At 39.7% G+C, this 21,597-nt stretch overlaps 1 protein-coding gene across 2 annotated transcripts in view; it reads right to left on the reverse strand.

Annotated features, from left to right (window-relative positions):
• The window catches only part of LOC132403817 (mucin-2-like), a 96,644-nt gene that overhangs the window by 61,101 nt on the left and 13,946 nt on the right, over positions 1-21,597 (reverse strand). For both annotated transcript variants that reach the window (XM_059987534.1, XM_059987535.1), the window contains exons 5-14: positions 20,774-20,852; positions 18,403-18,509; positions 15,200-15,375; positions 8,544-8,602; positions 8,316-8,441; positions 5,938-6,058; positions 5,715-5,853; positions 4,780-4,884; positions 4,607-4,679; positions 4,387-4,524 (exon numbers count right to left, since the gene is read on the reverse strand). In XM_059987534.1, the coding sequence (XP_059843517.1) occupies positions 4,387-4,524; positions 4,607-4,679; positions 4,780-4,884; positions 5,715-5,853; positions 5,938-6,058; positions 8,316-8,441; positions 8,544-8,602; positions 15,200-15,375; positions 18,403-18,509; positions 20,774-20,852 (1,123 nt within the window). The remainder of the gene's footprint in view (positions 1-4,386; positions 4,525-4,606; positions 4,680-4,779; positions 4,885-5,714; positions 5,854-5,937; positions 6,059-8,315; positions 8,442-8,543; positions 8,603-15,199; positions 15,376-18,402; positions 18,510-20,773; positions 20,853-21,597) is intronic.

Consider the following 21,597-nt stretch of genomic DNA (forward strand, 5'->3'; position numbering starts at 1 on the left):
GGATGTTGAATCAGACTCTAATGGTAGATTTTTAATTGTTAAAGGAGTGATTTGTCATAGAAAGGTTGTTTTGGTTAATTTGTATGTTTCCAATTGAGATAATCCTTTTTTTTAAAAGAAGTATTCGCTTTATTGCCAGATTTAAATGAGTATATGTTAATAATGGGTGGGGATTTCAACTGTTTAAATCCTATGATTGATAAGAGTTCAACTAATCAGAGACTTCCAAACCGCTCTGCATCAGTTATCAACTCCTTTTTGATTGATTTTGAGTTGATCGAATTATGGAGGCATTTATACCCTGATAATAGAGAATATTCCTTCTTTTCGCATGTCTACAAAAATATTCGAGTATGGATTATATTATAATTGATCCCCACCTTTTGCCTAATGTTAAAAACTGTAAATATGACGCTATTGCTATATCTGATCATGCACCTTTGAGTTTGTCCTTTGAGTTTGACGATGTCATGTTTGTCCGTCCAACACGGCACGTCTCAGATTTTATTACAAAACTCTGATTTTATCGGTTTTATCGAAAGCCACATAAAAGATTTTTTTTCTTTTTAATGATATAGGAGGTATATCCAAATTAATTATTTGGGATACATTCAAAGCATTTTTATGTGGTCAGATTATTTCTTATTCAGCTAAACTCAAAAAACAGACAAAAGCAGAATTAGATAAAATTTCAAAACAAATTAAAGATTTAGATAATGTCTATGCGGTTTCCCCTAATATTGACTTATTTAAAACAAGGGTGGAACTTCAATCACAATATAATCTATTATTATCTCATCCAGTCGAAGGTTATCTACTTAAGTTAAACAGCCAATTTTATATATTTGGAGATAAAAATAATAAATTACTTGCATTTCAATTAAAATTGTATGGAGCCAAAAGGCAATTTTTGAAAATTCATAGAAAGGATGGTACCTTGGCTCGGGATATGAAGAAATCAATAAGATTTTCCAAGATTTTTATACTGAACTTCATAGATCTCAATCTTCAGTAGATTCTTCTGAAAAGAATGTGTTTTTACGAAAGATTGTTTTCCCTAAAATTTCTGCTGAAGATCAAAAAACTCTTGATGCCCAAATTACTGAGTCTGAAATCCATAAAGCTATTTTTTCAATGTAATCTGGTAAGGCCCCAGGACTTAATGGTTATCCTGTAGAATTTTATAACAAATTTGGAAAACTGCTTTCTCCATATATGTTGGAGATGTTTAAAGATTCTTTTGTGAAAAGTGACTTACCCTCTACTTTCTATGAAGCTTCTATTTCTTTACTCCTCAAAAAGGATAAAGATCCTACTGATCATGCCTCATACAGACCTATTTCATTACTGAATGTTGATGCTAAGATTCTCTCAAAGATAATGGTCAATTGGTTGGAGAGTCTTTTGGGTAAAATTATTTTTAAAGATCATACAGGCTTTATAAAGGGTCGTTATTCTTTTGCAAATGTTCAGAGATTATTTAATATTATATATTCGCCCTCTTCTAAAACTCCACAACATGTCATATTTTTGGATGCTGAAAAAGCATGGAAATGGAAATATTTACTTACTGTTTTAGAAAAATTTGGTTTTGGTATTAATTTTAATAATTGGATTAAAATGATATATAAAGCTCCTGTTACTACTGTTGTCACCAATAACTAGGTTTCCTCTTTTTCAGCTATCACGGGGGACAAGACAAGGTTGTCCATTAAGTCCTTTGTTATTGAGCTTAATATTAGAACCCTTTGCTATTGGTCTTCGTGAAGCTAGAAATATTCATGGGATTTTTATGAATGGGACCATGCATAAGATCCCTCTTTATGCTGATGATTTATTGGAATATATACCTAAGCCTGAAGAATCTATTCCTGCTTTGCTAAAATTATTTGACAAATTTGGAGATTTTTCAGGATATATAATAAATTTTAGTAAAAGTGAATTACTTCCTTTAAATGAAGTTGTCTCTAAATATGACAATATTCCTTTCAAAGTTACGGCTTCTTCTAGATATTTAGGTGTCAGAATCACAAAAAAATATAAGGATCTTTATAAAGCCAATTTTCCTCCTTTAATGGACTCTATGAAGTACTTATTTAGTAAATGGAGCCCACTTACATTTTCACTTGTTGGTCATATTCATATAGTTAAAATGATGATTTTACCAAAATTTTTATATTTATTTCAGAATATTCCTGTCTTTCTGACTAGGACATTTTTTGATCAGATTGACTCTATCTTTCTATCTTTTATTTGAGCTAATAAAAGACCAAGGATCAGTAAAATCTTTTATAAAAGTTGAAAAAGGACAGAGGTCTCACTTTGCCTAATCTAAGAATGTATTATTGGGCTGTTAATTTGTTACATATGTCCTTTTGGTTATATTGGGGTGATAGAAATGACTGGCCAGTCTGGGTAGACCTGGAACTGAGAGCTGTGAAACAGTTTTATTTAACTTCATTATTAGGAGTTGCTCTACCTATACAATTAGCTAAAGTTGCTAATTTAAATTTATATTCTGTGGCTAAGCACTCTTTACAAATTTGGCTCCAGTTCCGCAATTTTTTTAAGCTTAAAAAAATTAAACTTTGTAGTATAATTTATCATAATTACTTTTTTAAACCTTCCTGGAGTGATCCAATTTTTTTACTTTGGAAAAATAAAGGTATTAAGTTTTTTTTGGACTTATTTAAAGAAGGCAGATTGATGTCTTTTGAACCATTAGTCAATAAATATTCTCTTTCATATTCACACTTTTTACAATATCTTCAAGTTAGACTTTTTTACAAAAATATTTAAGTAATTTTCCTTATATATTGGTGGCTGACTTGTTAGTCACTATTATGAAAATGAACCCCTTGATGAAAGGTTCTACTGGAAGAATTTATAATTTATTATTACAATGGGATAAGTGTCCTTTACTTAAGATTAAACAGGATTGGGAGAGAGAACTCAATTTGACTTTTATATGGCAGGTTTGGATGCGGATTTTGAAATTGGTTAACTTTTCTTTGGTCTGTGCTAGTCATTCACTGATTCAATTTAAAATTGTACATCGTTACCATTGGACAAAAGAGAGACTTTCTAAAATATTTCCCAATGTTGACAAGTATTGTGATAGATGTAAAACTGAGATAGCTACACTGACACATATGTTCTGGTCATGTTCTATATTAAAACCGTTCTGGAAGTCAGTCTTTTTGACAATTTCTAAAGCACTTAGAATCAACTTACAACCTAATAAATTGACTGTGCTTTTTGGAATAATTTCTCAAAATATTCATGGTATTTTTCTGTCTGACCAACATGTTATTGTGTTTGTTACATTGATAGCTAGGAAGGCCATTTTGTTGAAATGGAAGGATATATTAGCTCCTACTTTGTCACAACGGTTCTCTCAAGTGATGCTGTGTCTCAGTTTGGAGAAAATTAGAAGTTGAACCTTTGAACCCTTATTTGATTTTGAGAAGAGATGGGGCTCATTTGCTCATTACTATCATTTCAGTTAACTGAAAGATTTCCTCCACGATCTAAGTGTAAATTTTGTTTCGATATTTTTTTTCTTCTTGTTGGCGGTTTGATGTTTATTTTTAGAAGCTTTCTGTATGACGCATGGCTCCAAGGTTGTACCTCCAATGGGTTATTTTTCTCTTTCACTTTTCTTGCTTAGTAAGGTTTTTTTTTAATTCACAAAAATTTTCAATCTTTAAGATAATTTTTTTGAGGCATTGTAAGTGTTGTTACTTCGATGTACCTGTGTATTTTTGAATAATAATAATAATAAAAATATTTGAAAAGAAAAGAAATAATTACATAATTGGGCATCATGGTAGCATAGCAGCTAGTGCAACACTATTACAGTGTGGGGAGTCGGAGTTTGGAGTTCAGTCCCAGTGCCCTCTGGAAGGAGTTTGTACACCTTCCTCGTGGAATGTATGCGTGTTCCCCGGAGATCCAGCTTCCTCCCACAGTCCGAGTTTGTACTGAGTAGGTTGATTAGACATTGTAAATTGCCCCACGATTGGATTAGGGTTAAATTGGGGTTGTCAGGGATTGCTGGGTGGGTTAAAGAGCTAGAAGGGCCTATTCTGCATGGTATCTCTAAATAAATAAATTGTATTACCAAAATAAAGGCCAATAATTCATGTTTTAGACAGTTCACAAATTAATTGAAATGGTAAGAAACTAACAGGTGGCTGAATGTATTGGGGAGGGGAAACCGGAGTGAGAGACTGTGACAGGACTGATACATGCACAGTCAAGAGGGAAATATGAATAGCATTATTCTAGAGCACAGTCCAGTGCTCTTTCCACGTGTTCAATGGGAGTTAATTTTATGCATTGATTTAGCAGTCAGGTACAGTTTGGAAGAATTAAATACTTTACCTCTTGTGTGACCTTGTAAAACTTCAGGCAGTGAGATGTAAAGCTGCATGAGGGGAGATGTTTGCACTTGCATTTTCAGTCCAAATGCAGTTGCCACTTGAAGGAACATGGAAGACTGTTGAAATATTATTATATCAGCTGTAAAAAGAGAAACAGATAAACATTTTGTTAGTTTTGTTGCTATTTATTTAGTGAGTGAAACAAGATTATTTTCTTTTACCTGTTCTAAGGGGAAGACCAACTTTATTCCCATCAGAGTAAACACTACCATCACTAGTAAGTGTATAACGGCTCTACACAAAAGAGAGAGAAGAAAAGGAATATTTGTTTTGTAATTTCTGAAACACACCACAAACAGAAACGATATGATTAAATAGAATTATATATTTTCACCTGTTGGTTGGAGAGTACCACACGATGTAAACACGTCTCTTTGAATGCAATTTGACATGGCCTCACTTCAATCACTACATTCCATGCATTTGTCTCTGCGTAAAACTATAAAACACAAAAACATGTATTCTGTCAAGTTGATATGTGAGTTAATATATTATTGACTCCAAACTCTGAACAAATCCAAATTTCAGCATCTTAATTAAATTTGTATGAAGTTTAAAGCTTATAAATCATTTTTACTGTACTTTTATAAAATGCGTTGTAGTGCAATTGTCTATGTGGAAATAATTAAGAATTTTGAATTTAGTGAAACTGTTATTTATTTTAAAAGAGGCAATTCGATGGTAATACTTAATTCAAATATTTCTCACCCTAATTTGTTCTTTCCCATAAATGTGGTTTTTACTTTCCATTAGTGTATTCATGCCTCTCGCCACAACCACTCAAAGTGACATAACTTGTTGCAGTTTAATTTCCTCAAATTAAAGAAGTTTCTCCTCAATTTCCCTGGTTTTATTAATTATTTCCTCATAGTTAGGAATTAGTCATGGATTTCCTGTCAGGATTACTTTCCTAAGGTTTGATTATACACAAATATACATGCACAAGAATATACATACATGAAAGGATACTATATCTTGCTTGCATCCTCGATGCATGCCAGAATTTTACACATTATTAAAACTATTTAATGTATATTTTAAGTTTTTTGTTGTTAAATATGCATCTACTGGACACGTGATTTTCACTCCCTGTAGGCACTGGAAATTCAGAAATAATAAAGGTAACCCCCCCTTTGTTCCTTAAAGGTATGCTCCGCTGCCTAAGTAATCAAAATTGAGCATAAATAGATGGAACTTTGCCTAATTTTGGACACATCTTGCCTTATTTTCCTGCCTCCCTAATAGCACGAGAAATGAGATCTTACGTACAACAACAGCATAGTAAGAGCAATCTCCTTTCATTGTGTAATATTTATTATCAAATGTTGTTATGTGAGATCCCTCTTCAATTTTGCATCTTCCAGGGCAGCTGATGTCTGAACAGTTCCACATTCCACTATGACAAATACTAATAAAGAAAAATGTAACCATTAGAAAGTTAGCAAATAATTCAGTGCTTTTATATGAAAAATCTGAGATCTGATGTAATTACCATGTATGACAAGAAGTGTTTCTTATTTGTCCAGGTTCATAAATCTTTCCACCATATTCACAAGGACACGCACTTTTTTTGATGCACCAACCCGATCCTCTTATGTCATCGAGGACAGTGCCTGGGTTGGATAAAATAAGTAAACAATGGCATCTTGGTCCAACAGAGAGTCTGGCTTTCTCTTCAATTGAGAATAATTGTGGCCGTTGTTATTGCAACTGAGAGGAAGGTTGGCATTTTATCAAAGCTTCCAGACTATTTTAAAGTTCAGTAATAAATTTCCTGATAAGTTACAAACAAAAGAAAATTGTCCTATCGAAGAGTCTTGGCCCAAAACATCAACGGTACTTTTTTTCCATAGATGCTGTCTGGCTTGCTGAGTTCCTTCAACATTTTGTGTGTGTTGATAAGTTACAACACTATTTTTGTGTAGAACTTAAATCTTATTGTGAGTAGGCACTGATTTTTTTGAAGTCGCAGTCTCTGCTCATTCTGATTTTACTCATCATATTAGTGGATTTATGGCCAAATTTGCCGATGATACAAAGATAGGTGGAGGAGCGTGTAGTTTTGAGGAAACTGAGAGCCTGCAGAAAGACTTAGATAGTTTAGAGGAATGGGCAAAGAAGTGGCAAATAAAATACAATGTTGGAAAATGTATGGTCATGCACTTTGGTAGAAGAAATAAATGGGCAGACTATTATTCAGATGGAGAGAGAATTCAAAATGCACAGATGCAAAGGGACTTGGGAGTCCTTGAGCAGGCTACCCTAAAGATTAACCTCCAGGTTGAGTTGGTGGTGAAGAAGGTAAATGCAATGTTGGCATTCATTTCTAGAAGGCATAGAATATAAGAGCAGGGATATGATGTTGAGGTTCTATAAGGCACTCATGAGACCACACATGGAGTATTGTGTGCAGTTTTGGGCTCCTTACTTTAGAAAGGATATACTGACTTTGGAGGGGGTTCAGAGAAGATTCAGGAGAATGATTCAAAGAATGAAAGGGTTACCATATGAGGAATGTCTGGCAGCTCTTGGGCTATATTCCCTGGAGTTCAGGAGAATAAGGAGGAACCTCATAGAAACAATCTGTATGTTAAAAGGCCTGAACAGATTAGATATGGCAAAGTTATTTCCCATAGTAGGGGAGTCTAGGGCAAGAGGGCACGTCTTCAGGATTGAAGGACATCCATTTATTAGAGAAATGCAGAGAAATTACTTTAGTCAGAGGGTGGTAAATCTGTGGAATTTGTTGCCATGAGTGGCTGTGAAGGCTAAGTCATTGGGTGCATTTAAGGCAGAGATAGATAGGTTCTTGATCAGCCAGGACATCAGAGGGTATGGGGAGAAGGTAGGGGAGGGGGATGACTGGAAGAATTGGATCAGCCCATGATTGAAAGGCGGAGCAGACTCAATGGGCTGAATGGCCTACTTCTGCTCCTATATCTTATGGTCTTATATCAACTTTCAGGTATGTTCCCAGTTGAATTGCTTGCTATCTTTAAAGAGAATGTGGCAATGATACCAATTAGCCCACTATAAGTAGTATGGGCTGTACATCAATTACATGCAGTGTATATTTATCTATAGCAACAGTGTAACCTATCTTGAGTGATAATGTCTGTCAGTCTTTACTAACCATCAAAACAGACAAATGGAATATAATTTAACCAAAGGTCTACATCTCTAAAAGCATAACTTTTCCTCAACAGGATGCTTGATTTATGTGTTATTATGAATGACTGAACATTTATTATTTCTTTAGCAACACACACAAAATGCTGGAGGAACTCAGCAGGCCAGACAGCATCAATGGCAAGGACCACAACTGACGTTTCAGGCCGAGACCCTTCATCAGAACTGGAGAAAAAATATGATGGGTCAGAGTTAGAAATTGGGGGGAAAGGAGGAAGAAACACAAGCTGATAGGTGAAACCAAGAGGGGGGAGCGGTGAAGTAAAGAGCTGGGAAGCTGATTGATAAAAGAGATACAGGGCTGGAGAAGGGGGAATCTGATGGGAAAAGACAGAGGGCCATGGAAGAAAAAAAAGGGGGAGGAGAACCAGAGGGAGGTGATGGGTAGTTAAGGAGATGAGGTGAGAGAAGGAAAAGGAAATGGGGGAATGGTGAGGAGTGGGTTGCAATTACTGGAAGTTTGAGAAATTGATGTTCATGCCATCAGGTTGGAGGCTAACCAACCAGAATGTAAGATGTTGCTCTCCAACCTGAGTGTGGCCTCATTGTGACAGTACAGGAGGTCATGGACTGACATGTCCGAATGGTAATGGGAAGTGGAATTAAAATGGCTGGCCACTGGGAGATCCCGCCTTTTCTGGCGGACAGAGCGTAGGTGTTGAATTTTTTTTAGATAGTTACCTTTTGGGCATTCGCAAGTATTCACACATCTGTCACATTGTTGCTGTGTTTCTGGGTCGGAGCAAGAGGGTACACACAGAGCGCCGCATTCCTTGTAGAGTTGGTTTCCAGGACAACTAGGGATTACTGGTTAGACAAGTTATACGTTTGTGTAAATCTCAGAATGCTTCAAGAATAGGGTTATATATTTCAGCATTAATATTACATATTTATTGATTTAACTCTTACCACATGCAACCTTTGATCTCCATTGTTCCCAAAAGTTCTGCAGGGGGTCTTCATATTCACTATAAACAATAAAGACTTTTAATAAATGAGTCACATTATTAAAGTATTTTTTCTTTATCTGAAATGTGTTATTTCTATCATTTATACTGTATATAATTTCATTGTTTCTCAGTGGTTTTAATTAAGTGATTATTCCACAGGATTCAGGACCAGTCCCGCCATTTGCAAGCTTTCATCATGTTATGCCATCAAGTTGATGGCACTTACTTTCTATCTATCTATCCATCCACCTACATACAGCATGGAACAGATCTTTCTGGCTCTTCATAAGAACATGTGAAATAGGAGCTGGAGTAGGGCATCTGGCCCATCGAGCCTGCTCCACCATTCAATAAAATCATAGCTGATCTAGCAATAGACTCATCTTACCACAGAACTCAGCATGCCCCAAGTTAACCCCAGTCTATTCACAGAACAATTTACAATGACCATTTAATATACCAACTGTCGGGTCTTTGGACTGTGGGAGAAAACTGGAGGACCCAGAAGAAACCAATGCAATCACAGGGATAACGTACAAACTCCTAACAGATAATAGCCAGAATTGAACACGGGTCACAGTTACTGTAAAATGTTGTATAACCACTTCACTACCGTGCTGCCCCAGTTACTTATTATGTTGGACTCACGGTAGGTAATGTATGGCTCTTTTAAGCTTAATTCCCAATATTTGAGGGAATCATCAGATAGTCTGTAAGATTCTGTCTGAAGAGAGAGTTGTTTTTCACAAGCACTTCCATTGTTTCCATTGCTAATGGATTAGGCAGTCCATCCAAGTTATTGATACCTGACTCAGTTTGAGTGATGCAGGCACTCTGTGTTCTGTCATATATCTACAGCACAGGAAATGCCGAATATGTACTTACCTTAGAAATTACCCAGGGTTGCCAATAGCCCTCTATTTTTCTGAGCTCTATGTAGCCATCCAGGAGTCTCTTAAAAGACCCATCATACCCGCCTCCACTGGCAGCCCATTCCACTTACTCACCACTCTCTGCTTAAAAAAACATATCCCTGACATCTCCTCTGTACCTACTCCCAAGCACCTTAAAACTGTGCCCTCTCATGCTAGCCATTTGAGCCCTGGGAAAAAGCCTCTGACTATCCACACGATTAATGACTGTCATCATGTTATACACCTCTATCAGGTCACCTCTCATCCTCTGCCTCTCCAAGGAAAAAAGGCCGAGTTCACTCAACCTGTTCTCACAAGGCATGATCCCCAATCCAGGCAACATCCTTGTAAGTCTCCTCTGTGCCCTTTCTATGGTTTCCACATCCTTCCTGAGGTGAGGTGACCAGAACTGAGCACAGTACTCCAAGTGCGGTCTGACCAGGGTCCGATATAGCTGTAACCTCTTGGCTTCTAAACTCAATCTCACGATTGATGAAGGCCAATGCACCATATGCTTTCTTAACCACGGAGTCAACTTGCGTAGCAGCTTTGAGTCTCCAATGAACCTGGACTCCAAGATCCCTCTGATTCTCCACACTGCCAAGAGCCTTACCATATTCTGTCATCATATTTGACCGACCAAAATGATCCACCACACACTTATTTGTGTTGAAATCCATCTGCCACTTCTCAGCCCAGTTTTGCATCCTATCAATGTCCCGCTGTAACCTCTGACAGCACTCCACACTTTCCACAACACCCCCAACCTTTGTGTTATCAGCAAATTTACTAACCCATCCCTCCACTTCCTCATCCAGGTCATTTATAAATATCATGAAGAGAAGAGTAAGGGTCCCAGAACAGATCCCTGAGGTACACCACTGGTGACTATCTCTATACAGAATATGATCCATCTATAACCACTCTTTGCCTTCTGTGGGCAAGCCAGTTCTGGATCCACAAAGCAATTTCCCCTTGGATCCCATGTCTCCTTACTCTCTGAATAAGCCTTGCTGAAATCCATACACACTACATCTATGGCTCTATGTTCATCAATGCGTTTAGTCACATCCTCAAAAAATTCAATCAGGCTCATAAGGCATGATCTGCCTTGGACAAAGCCATGCTAATTATTCCTAATCATATTATGCCTCTCCAAATTTTCCTAAATCCTGCCTCTCAGGATCTTTTCCACCAACTTACCAACCACTGAAGTAAGACTCACTGGTCTATGATTTACTGGGCTAACTCTGCTCCCTTTCTTGAAGAATGGAGTGATATCTGCAATCCTCCAATCCTCCAAAACATCTCCCTTCCCCATTGATGATGCAAAGATCATTGCCAGAGGTTCAGCAATCTCCTCCCTCGCTTCCCACAGTAGTCTGGGGTACATCTCATCCAGACCCGGTGACTTATCCAATTTGATCTTTTCCAAAAGCTCCAGCACACCCTCTTTCTTAATATCTACATGCTCAAGCTTTTCAGTCTGCTGTAAGTCATCCCTATAATCACCAAGATCCTTTTCTGTAGTGAATACTGAAGCAAAGTATTCATTAAATACCTCTGCTATCTTCTCCAGTTCCATACACAGTTTTCCACTGTCCCACTTGATTGGTCCTATTCTTTCTCATTTTATCCTCTTGCTCTTCACATACTTGTAGTATGCCTCAGGGTTTTCCTTAATCCTGTCCACCAAGGCCTTTTCATGGCCCCTTCTGGCTCTCCTAATTTCTTTATTAAGCTCTTTCCTGCTAGCCTTATAATTTTCTGGATCTCTATCATTACCTAGTTTTTTTAACCTTTTCTAAGCTTTTCTTTCCTTCTTGACTAGATTTATAACAGCCTTTGTACACCATGGTTCCTGCACCCTACCATCCTTTCCCTGTCTCATTGGAACGTACCTATGCAGAACTCCATGTAAATATCCCCTGAACATTTGCCACATTTCTTTCATACATTACCCTCTGAACTCCTGTTCCCAATTTATGCTTCCAAGTTCCTGCCTGATAGCCTCATATTTCCCCTTCCTCCAATTAAATGCTTTCCTAACTTGTCTGTTTCTATCCTTCTCCAGTGCCATGGTGAAGGAGATAGAATTGTGACCACAATCTCCAAGATGCTGTCCGACTGAGAGATCTGACACCTGACCAAGTTCATTTCCCAATACCAGATCAAGTACAGCTTCTCCACTTGTAGGCTTATCTACATGTTGTGTCAAGAAACCTTCTTGAACACACCTAACAAACTCCATCCCATCTAAGCACCTCCCTCTAGGAACATGCCAAATGATATTTGGGAAATTAAAATCTCCCACCACGACAACCCTGTTATTATTACATCTTTCCAGAATCTGTCTCCTTATCTGCTCCTCAATGTCCCTGTTATTATTGGCTGGTCTATAAAAAACACCCAGTAGAGTTATTGACCCCTTCCTGTTCCTAACTTCCACCCACAGAGACTCTGTAGACAATCCCTCCATGTCTTCCTTCTTTTCTGCAGCCATGACACGATCTATGATCAACAGTGCCACGCCCCACCTCTTTTGCCTCCCTCCCTGTCCTTCTGAAACATCTAAAACCCGGCACTTGAAGTAGCTATTCCTGCCCGTGAACCATCCAAGTCTCTGTAATGGCCACAACATTGTAGCTCCAAGTACTGATCCATGCTCTAAGCTCATCTGCTTTGTTCAATATACTACCGGTACTTGCATTAACAAAGACACATCTTCACCATCGGTCTGAACGTGTTCCCACTCTATCACCAGCCCCTCTTCCCTCTCGCAGTGTCTCCAAGCTTTCGCTATTTGTGAGCCAACCACCTTTTCCTTCGTCTCTTCAGTTTGATTCACACCCCTCAGCAATTCTAGCTTAAACTCTCCCTGATTGCCTCAGCAAATCTTCCTGCCAGGATATTGCTCCCCCTGGGATTCAAGTGCAACCCGTCCTTTTTATGCAGGTCACACCTGCCCCAAACGAGGTTCCAATGTTCCAGAAATCTGAATCCCTGCTCCATGCTCCAATCCCTCAGCCATGCCAATATCCTCCACCTCACTTTATTCCTATACACACTGTCATGTGGCACAGGCAGTAATCCCAAATTGACTACATTTGTGGTCCTGCTTCTCAACTTTGTTCCTAACTCCTTGTAGTCTGCTTTCAGGACCTCCTCCCGTTTCCTGCCTATGTCATTGGTATCATTAGGTACCACGACCTCTGGCTGTTCTTCCCACTTCAGGATATTGTGGACGCGATCCCCGACCCTGGGACCTAGGAAGCAAACTACCATCTGTACTTCTTTCTTGCATCCACAGAATCGCCTGTCTGACCCCCTAACTATAGATTCCCTGCTGCCATTCCCTTCCTTTCCCTACCCATATGAGCCACAGGGCCAAACTCTGTGCCAGAGGCACGACCACTGTTGCTTCCCCCAGGTAGGTGCCTCCCCAAAAGTAGCCAAGCAAGAGTACTTATTGTCAAGCGGGACAGCCACAGAGTTTCTCTCTAGAATCTGAGTCTTCCTCTTCCCTCTCCTGACTGTCTCCCCAAGCCCCGGAGTGACCACCTGCCTATAGCTTCTATCTATCATCTCCTCTCTTTCCCTCACCAGACGAAGGTCATCGAGCTGCATCTCCAGTTCCCTAACATGGTTCCTAAGGAGCTGCAGCTCGATGCACCTAGCACAGATGTGGCCGTCCGGGAGGCTGGGTATCTCCCGGACTTGCCACATCTGACACCGAGTACACCACGCTAGCCTCACACAGATCCCGTCTGTATTCTACACAGATAACCTACCTCGCCTCGACCTGTTAACAGCTAAGCCCCCTTGAGCCAAAGCCTTCCTACTCTGTCTCCCTCTACTCAGTTGACTGCTCTATAAGGTGTCTCCTTTTAAACTCTTCTCGCTGTTCTCACTGGCTGACGTCCATGCGCTTGCATAGACGTGCCCTGATCAAACCGCTGAAGAAATAACCCACATGAACATACAGGGGTTGTGACCACAAGGACTTGGTATTATATATGGTAAGCCCATTCTCCTAGAACTTTTCAAGAACTTTTGTGAAGCTTGCTTTTCTACTCCCTCTTTAATACTTACACCTTTCTAGAGCTTTGTGTCCTTCCTGACTTTTGCTATGAAGTTATACGGGATAATTTTATCTCATTCTGGGATAAGGGGAGGGATTTCAACCCCCCCCCCCACCAGCATTGGTGTAGACTGTAGAAGTTCTCTTGTCACGTGAAGCATATGCACTGATGAGCCCAATGTGCCAATTCCATCCTAAAATGAACCAGAATACACGAGTTCACCTATCCTTCAAGGATAGTTGTTGAATCCCGGTCTGGGTCATTTTTGTTAGTAAGAACTCTCTTCAGATCTGACCCTCCAAACGAAGGCATACTGACAACCTAGTCCTTTATACTGGATGCCACGGCCCTTTATGTTTCATTCAATATCAATATGAGTTCCCAATTATTCTGTGTCTCAAATATCATAATGCAAAGTGGAGGATGCTTACATGGCTTCAAAGGTTTCAAAGGTACATTTAATGTTAGAGAAATGTATGCAATATACATCACTGAAATACTTTTTCTTCACAACCATCCATGAAAACAGAGGAGTGCCCCAAAGAATGAATGACAGTTAAATGTTAGAACCACAAAGCCCCCCCCCACCCCAGCTCCCCCCCCACTGGTAAGCAGCAGCAAAGCAACAATACCCCCTCCCCCACCAGCAAAAAAAATCAGTACTCCCCACCTAGCACTCCAACATAAGCAAGGCAACAGCAAAGACTTAGGCTTGCAGTACCCCAAGGACTACTCGTTCACCCAGTATTCAACATACCACAGGCTCTCTCTCTCTCCTAATAAGGGAAAAAGAGATGTCTATGTTTCACAGTGAGAGGGGAGACATATCTAACAACACTGATCTACAATGTTAAAAGTCCGTTGTGTTGCTTTTTCCGAGCTCTGTGCCCAATGAACTCAAGTCTCTGGGCACATCGCCAGCAGCCAGCTCACTGCTTTCGATCTTCTATCTCCCATGGCACACTGAATTCCTGAAAGGCACCGATCTTTGGTTCACCTGCCTCCAGAGCCACAGAATCCTGGAATTTGGAAGATGTTCTCCTAGGCTGCATCTTTGGCTTATCGGATAATGGCCAGTCGTGAAACCCCGAGAGCGAACCTTTGAAGGGTTTTATTCTGGCTGGAGCTTTGTGACCAGTGGTGTTTTGCTGGGATCTATGCAGGATTTGTGATATATATTAATGACATGGATGAAAATGTAAATATGTGGATTGACATAATGGGTGGATTTACAAATCACACAATGATTGTGGAGTTGTGGGCATGTAGAAGGTTGTTAAAAGGTACAGCAGGATACAGATATGACTTGGGATTAGCTTAGATGGGCATCTTGGTGGACATGGACATTGGGCCAGCAGTCCCATTTCTGTGCTGTATTACTCTCTGACTCCATGACATCCTAAGCCTCTGAAGGTGGGGTTAACAATGCTCAAGTCACCACCTTTGGATAGGAGAAGGATAAAAATACTTTGAGACAAAATTATTAGCTTTGCCAATGACAATGCCATCAAAGTTTGTAATAATAATAACATTTCTCAATGCACAGTGAAGCCCATTGTAACAGGATTACATTCTCAACTTTGACATAATAACAATTGATAACTTAATGAAATAATTACCTTGTCACAGGTTGATTTGTACATTGCCTGGATAGCTCTTCGAAAGTGTCACATGCATATTCTTGCTTATTTCCACGAGCACAAACATCCTTTTTACACAATTCCAGGTATCCTCCAGTTAAGGAAAACGTATCAAGACATGTGGAAAAGTACAATGATATGGGAGGTAGGCAGCTCTGAAAGTGGAAAAGCAGAAGGGAGAATGAGAAACTACGATCTTGTCCTTCATTCTGTGGTTTTTATTGACACTGAAGTGGTCCTTTCCAAAGAAGAATTCACTGATACATATCTTTAAAAGTCATATATAACAAATTATTATACCATGATGCAGTGATTGCAGTATGCCATTTATGCTCAGTTTGACTGACAAGGTTCAAAATTTGAAGTAAATTATTACCAGAATATATATATATATATATATAACGTTGAGATTCATCTGCTTACAGACAACCACAAAACAAAAGACCTTTCAGCTCCAGAATATTTTGACAACAAAGATGTATAATGACAAGGTGCTGTTCATTGACAACAGCTCAGCATTCAATACTATCATGCTCCTGAAACTAATCACTAACCTCCAAGCTCTTGGGCCTCAGTTATTCCCTGCGCAACTGTATCCTCAATTTCCTCATGTGCAGACTGCAGTTAATACACTTTGGCAACATCATCTCCTCAACACTCACCATCAGCACAAGGGCACCAAAGTGATGAGCACTTAGTCCCTGGCTCTACCACTTCATACTTATGCCATTCTTAAGTTTACTGACAACACCACTGTTGATGCCAAATCAAAAGTGGTGATAATTGGCAGATTGAAGATCTGGTTGGGTACTGTCACAATAACTACCTCTCCCTCAATGTTAGCAAAACCAAAGAGCTGATTATCAGCTACAGGTGGAAGAAGTTGAAGGTCCATGAGACAGTCCTCTTTAGGGGAACAGAGGTGGGGTATGTCAGTAGCTTTAACTATCTTGGCACGGAAGCTCCCCGACTTTCTTAGAAGTTTGTGTAGATTCGGCGTGTCACCAAGAACTTTGACAAACATCAGCAGATGTGCAGTGGAGAGCATCCTATCTGGTTGGATCATGACCTAGTATGGAAACACCAGTACCCGGGAATGGAAAATGCAACACAAAGTGATTGATACAGACCAGTTCATCCCAGGCAAAGTCTTCCCCACCATTGTGCACATGTACATGGAAGGCTGTCAATCGAAACGAGCATACATCATCAGAGGACTCCGTCATCCAGGCAATGCCCTCTTCTCCTTACCACATTGGGCAGGAGGTATAGAAGACCTAGGTCCCATGCCACCATGATCAGGAACAGTTATATCCCTACAACCTTGCTAAACTGCTGTGGATGACTTCAATCTTCTATAGATGACTGAATAATTCCTGTGAGCTGAACTGACTCTGCAAACTGCAGACTCACTTTTATGGACTCCTTAAAATTTATGTTCACAATATTAGTTATTTAATTTGCGCAGTGTGTCTTCTTTTAAATATTGGTTGTCTGTCAGACTTTGTTCATGTATAGTGCTTTGTAAATTCTATTGTATTTTCCTTTTCCCTGTAAACACTTGCAAATAAATGCAAGATAGTTTATGGTGACATGTAGATACTTTGATAACAAATTTACTTTGAAGTTTGAATAGCAACTCTTTTTGTGCACTGTATAATTCAGTTTCAGTAAAAGTATGACATATTAGGGAACTGAAGACTTGCACATCGATCATGATGTGTGCTTTTTCTTACACTAGGTCCTGTGTATGTGTGGCATCTAGCACACAAGAGCCTGGTGTTGTGCAGTGGTAAGCCAACAACATTTAATATTTGTCTGACACTCATTGTTCTTCAACTGCGCATTCATGGTCTCTGCTGTCCTTGGTCCATACATGCAGAAGGCAGCTTTAACTGCGCCTGTCTTGCCCACTTCTCTGTCTCTTTGAAATAGGTTCAAAGCTGATTCTGGAAACCCAGCTCAGTTGCATCCCTTTATGAAGTTTATTTATCTAACTGCTCAGGAAAGAAACCATCTCCCACCTCAGCCCAAAGCTAGCAATCCTTACATGATGACCCTGAGTCAGCAATCTGCTGTTCGAGTGATCCAGTCTTCATGCTTCCTACTCTCACCATCCTCCACATATAACCTACCCAAAGGTCACGGACTCCACATTCTCATCGCTACCAAATGCAACCTCTAACTCCACGCTGCACCTTGGGCTACAAAGGCCATGACACGCTGATCCCTGGCTCATTGATTTGCTCTAATCCCTGACTCTGATTACATGTACAAAGGAAAGCATGGGAGTCTGCAAGAAACACCATTTCCAGAGGACACATTGCTGGTGGCCACCCATTTCAATTCTACTTCCCATTCGCATTCTGATATGTCAGTCCATGGCCCTCTTACAGCCACGATGAAGCCGCATTCAGGTTGGAGGAGCAACACCTTATATTCCATCCGGGTAGCCTCCAACCTGATGGCTTGAACATCGATTTCTTGAACTTCTAGTAATTGCCTCCATCCCCCTTCGCCATTCTCCTTTCTTGTTTCCCTCTCACACCTTTTTCTGTACCTGTCCATCACCTCCCTCTGGTGTTGCTCCCCATTCACTCTCTTCCATGGTCTTCTGTCCTCTCCAGTCAGATTCCCCCTTCTCCAGCCCTTCATCTCTTTCACTTATCAACTTTCTAGCTCTTTACTTCACCTCATTCCCCTCTCCCGTTTTCATCTATTACCTGCCAACTTGTAATTCTTCCTCCTCCCCCCCCCCACCCTCTTAATCTGACTTGTCAGCTTTTTTCCAGTCCTGATGAAGGATCTCAGCCTGAAGAGTCGACTGTTTATTATTCCCATCCATAGATGCTGCCTGACCTGCTGATCTTCTCCAGCACATTGCGTGTATTGCCCATTCAAAGCATAATGTCTTGGTCCTTGTGAACTATTGAATATTACAGCAATGCCCTCTCCTATAAAATATTCATTGGCTCTTTAAAGGCTGACAGGCATCAGACAGAAATTTGCCAGAAATTTCCATTTGAATCATTCATGTCCAGACATCTCTCATCTGTTTTAAAGATGTACTGACCAGTCTATTTACCACATTCATAATTATAAACAGAGTCAGAAATGAAGAGAGTGTTTATAATTTCAGTAAGCAATTGTTTAGCAGAATTTAGTTGATTATCAAACCTTACCTTAGCTGCTGTGCATGTTGAAGGTGTTGGCTTGTCACTAACACAGACTTGGCCTAGAACATCCAGCTGATTGGCAATGATAGTGTTATATAAGGCATCGTTAGAATCTGCACAGACAAAAAAGGAATATACGCTATGAGATTATGGGGTGACGACCTACTTCAGTTCTATTTCCCATTCCCATTCCAACGCATCAGTCCATGGCGTCCTCTATTGCCGCAATGAGATCACACTCTGGTTGGAGGAGCAATACCTTGTATTACATCTGGGTAACCTCCAACCTATTATGAACATCGATTTTTCAAACTTCTGGTAATTGCCCCCCCCCCCCTTCATCGAAACCCATTCCTGTTTCCCTTACCTGCCCATCACCTCCCTCTGGTGCTCCTCCCCTTCCCTTTATTCCACGGTCTTCTACCCTCTCCTATCAGATTCTACCTTCTCCAGCCCTGTATCTCTTTCACCAATCAACTTCCCAGCTCTCTACTTTATTCCCTCCCCCTCCCCCTCTCCCGGTTTCACCTATCACCTGCCAACTTCCGTCCCTCCTTCCCAGCTTCTTACTCTAACTTTTCATCCTTTTTCCCAGTCCTGATGAAGGGTCTCAGCCCAAAATGTTTATTATTTTCAATAGATTCTACCTGACCTGCTGCATTCCTCCAACATTTTGTATGTGTTGATTTCCAGCGTCTGCAGATTTTCTCATACTTTAATATACTATGAGATACCAGGTTCTGCAAATCTCCAAAATGCTAACAGCACTTTTTTATTAGGAAATTTTAAGCTGTTCCTTCAGTCATTTATAATAAATGAAACATTTAGATATGAGTTAAATGTTGCATTTTGGGAAATCAAACAGTGAATGGGCAGGCCTACAGAGTTTTCTGAGTGCAGTCTCATAGGTAGACAGGGTGATGAAGAAGGGATTCACTTTGCTGGCCTTCATCAGTCAAGGTACTGAATATTGGAGTTGTTCAAGATGTTAATGAGATCACATGGACTATGTGTACAATTTTGGTTGCTTTATTATAGGACAAGGCATCATTAAACTAGAAAGAGTGCACAGAGGGTTTCCAAGGATGCTGCCAGGACTTCAGGGTTTGAGTTATAGGGAGAGTTTGGGCTGGCTTGGACTATAACCCTTGGGGTGTAGGAGATTGGGGATGACCCTAAAGATGTGTATAAAATCATAAGGGTCATAAATAAGGTGAATGCTCATAATCTTTGTCCTAAGTGAAGGGAAACTATAGACTGGAGGACATGCCATAGGATGAAGGTGACAGGTGAAAAATAGAAACTGAGGGGCAGCTTCTTCTTGCAGTGGGTGGTATGCATACGGAATGAGTTTTCCAGAGGAAGTATTTGGGGCAGGTACATGTGCGACATTCAAAAAGCATTTTGATGAGTACGTGGATTGGAAGGGTTCATGGGCTATAGGCCAAATGTGGACAAATGGGATTTATTTGGTGGCATCATAGTCAGCATGGCTGGAGATGGGCAAAGGGGCTTATTTCTGTGCTGTATGACCACACATTTCCCATTGGAGCATTGTGTCACTATGTTAAATTACAGTATTAACTTGTGGCTCTTATCAGTTCTATATCCAAGCTCATACAGCGTTCGGTCCAGGATAATAATTCACATTGTAATTGCACTGTTGTATTCCTGAAAGTTTCCAATGCTGCCGTATTTTATTTTATCATGTTCTTAAGGCAAATGTTAGTTATATTAACTTAAAACAGCGCAGAGAAAATTCATGTCGATGTTATTGGGACCAGAGTTATAAGGAACGGTTAGGACTGCACTTACTGCAGAGTGTGGAATGAGGGGTAGAGTTAGTGCGAATGCTTGCAGAGTTTTTTTTCCCCTCAAGCTGAGTGAGACTAGAACTAGAGGTCAGAGATTTAGGGTGGAAGGTGAAATCTCTGTGGGGGAACTTCTTCATTCATAGGGTAATGTGAGTGTAGAAAGAGCTGCCAGTAGAAATGGTAGATGTGAGTTCAATTGTAACATTAAAAAAAATTGGATAAATGCATGGATGAGAGGGATTATAAACCAGATGCAGGCAGATGGGAGTAGGCAGATGACTAGGCTAGGATGGACTAGATGGACTGAAGTTCTATGTTGTGGTGCTCTATGGCTCTTTAAATTGTCTATTTCTCCCCCCACCCCCCTACAATTTAATTAATTGCTTATAATTATTTGGCACCTACTGATACTTTATCAGAATATCACATCCTGGATTACATTCTGCAATAGCTTTGTCCTTCAGTAAGCTTATCTCACCACCCATCGTGACACTATCATAAGAGGCTTGAGTGTTGTGCCAAAGTATCCTTTAACCCTTTAATAACTTAGCAGCTTTAATTACCAGAACTGATTCCCATTTGTTCTTGAAAATTTCCACATAGGCCACATGTTTGGTTTTTATACTTGGCATCCAGGATTACCTGTAGATAAAAGTTGAAATTCTAAATATATTATGAATATGTTATGGTAAGTGATACCCTTCTAGGAATATGCTAATAAGCTATTATCAGTACTCACTAAAATAAGCCACTGGTGGTTTGTTTAAATGTAAATAATTTCTTGATGATAAATTTAATGATGAAACTAAATAATTATGGCACTCAAATGAAAAATGACATCTATCCTTCAGCAATAGTATTTTACATTGAAATCATCAGATTGTGAGTTCCATTCACACTCTAATGATGTGTTGGATTAGGGTACAGGTTGTTGTTATTTCTTGTTTTGAGTTTTAGCTTTCTGCATACTAGCTTACAAGCTTGTACAATCATTTGCTGTCCATAAACCCTTAGATATTTGTGGTATATATGGCTGTGTGTTACTGCAGTACCTTAGTCTGTAAAACTGAAGTGTAACTCAGATAGTCCTTTTCCCAGGTTGCTATCAGAAGATGCCCTTATTAGAGCAGATTAGACTGATTTTCAGTATAAAGGGAGAGCACAAGAGCACATTCTTTGCCTTGTTCGCTGACTTGATCTGATCTTTACTTTGAAGAATATCCAATAAAATGGCCATTACCATAAGACTTTCACCTCATCCTTGACTTCCAAAGAACCTTTGGGACAAGGTCATCTTCAGATCTGAGAGACATAAGCTCTAATTCCAGGCTGATACTCCAATAAACTACCGAGACAGAGCCTCACTGTTAGTTGTTCCTTCAATAAA

This window comes from Hypanus sabinus, chromosome 13, assembly GCF_030144855.1.
Source record: "Hypanus sabinus isolate sHypSab1 chromosome 13, sHypSab1.hap1, whole genome shotgun sequence".
Taxonomy (NCBI): Eukaryota; Metazoa; Chordata; class Chondrichthyes; order Myliobatiformes; family Dasyatidae; genus Hypanus; species Hypanus sabinus.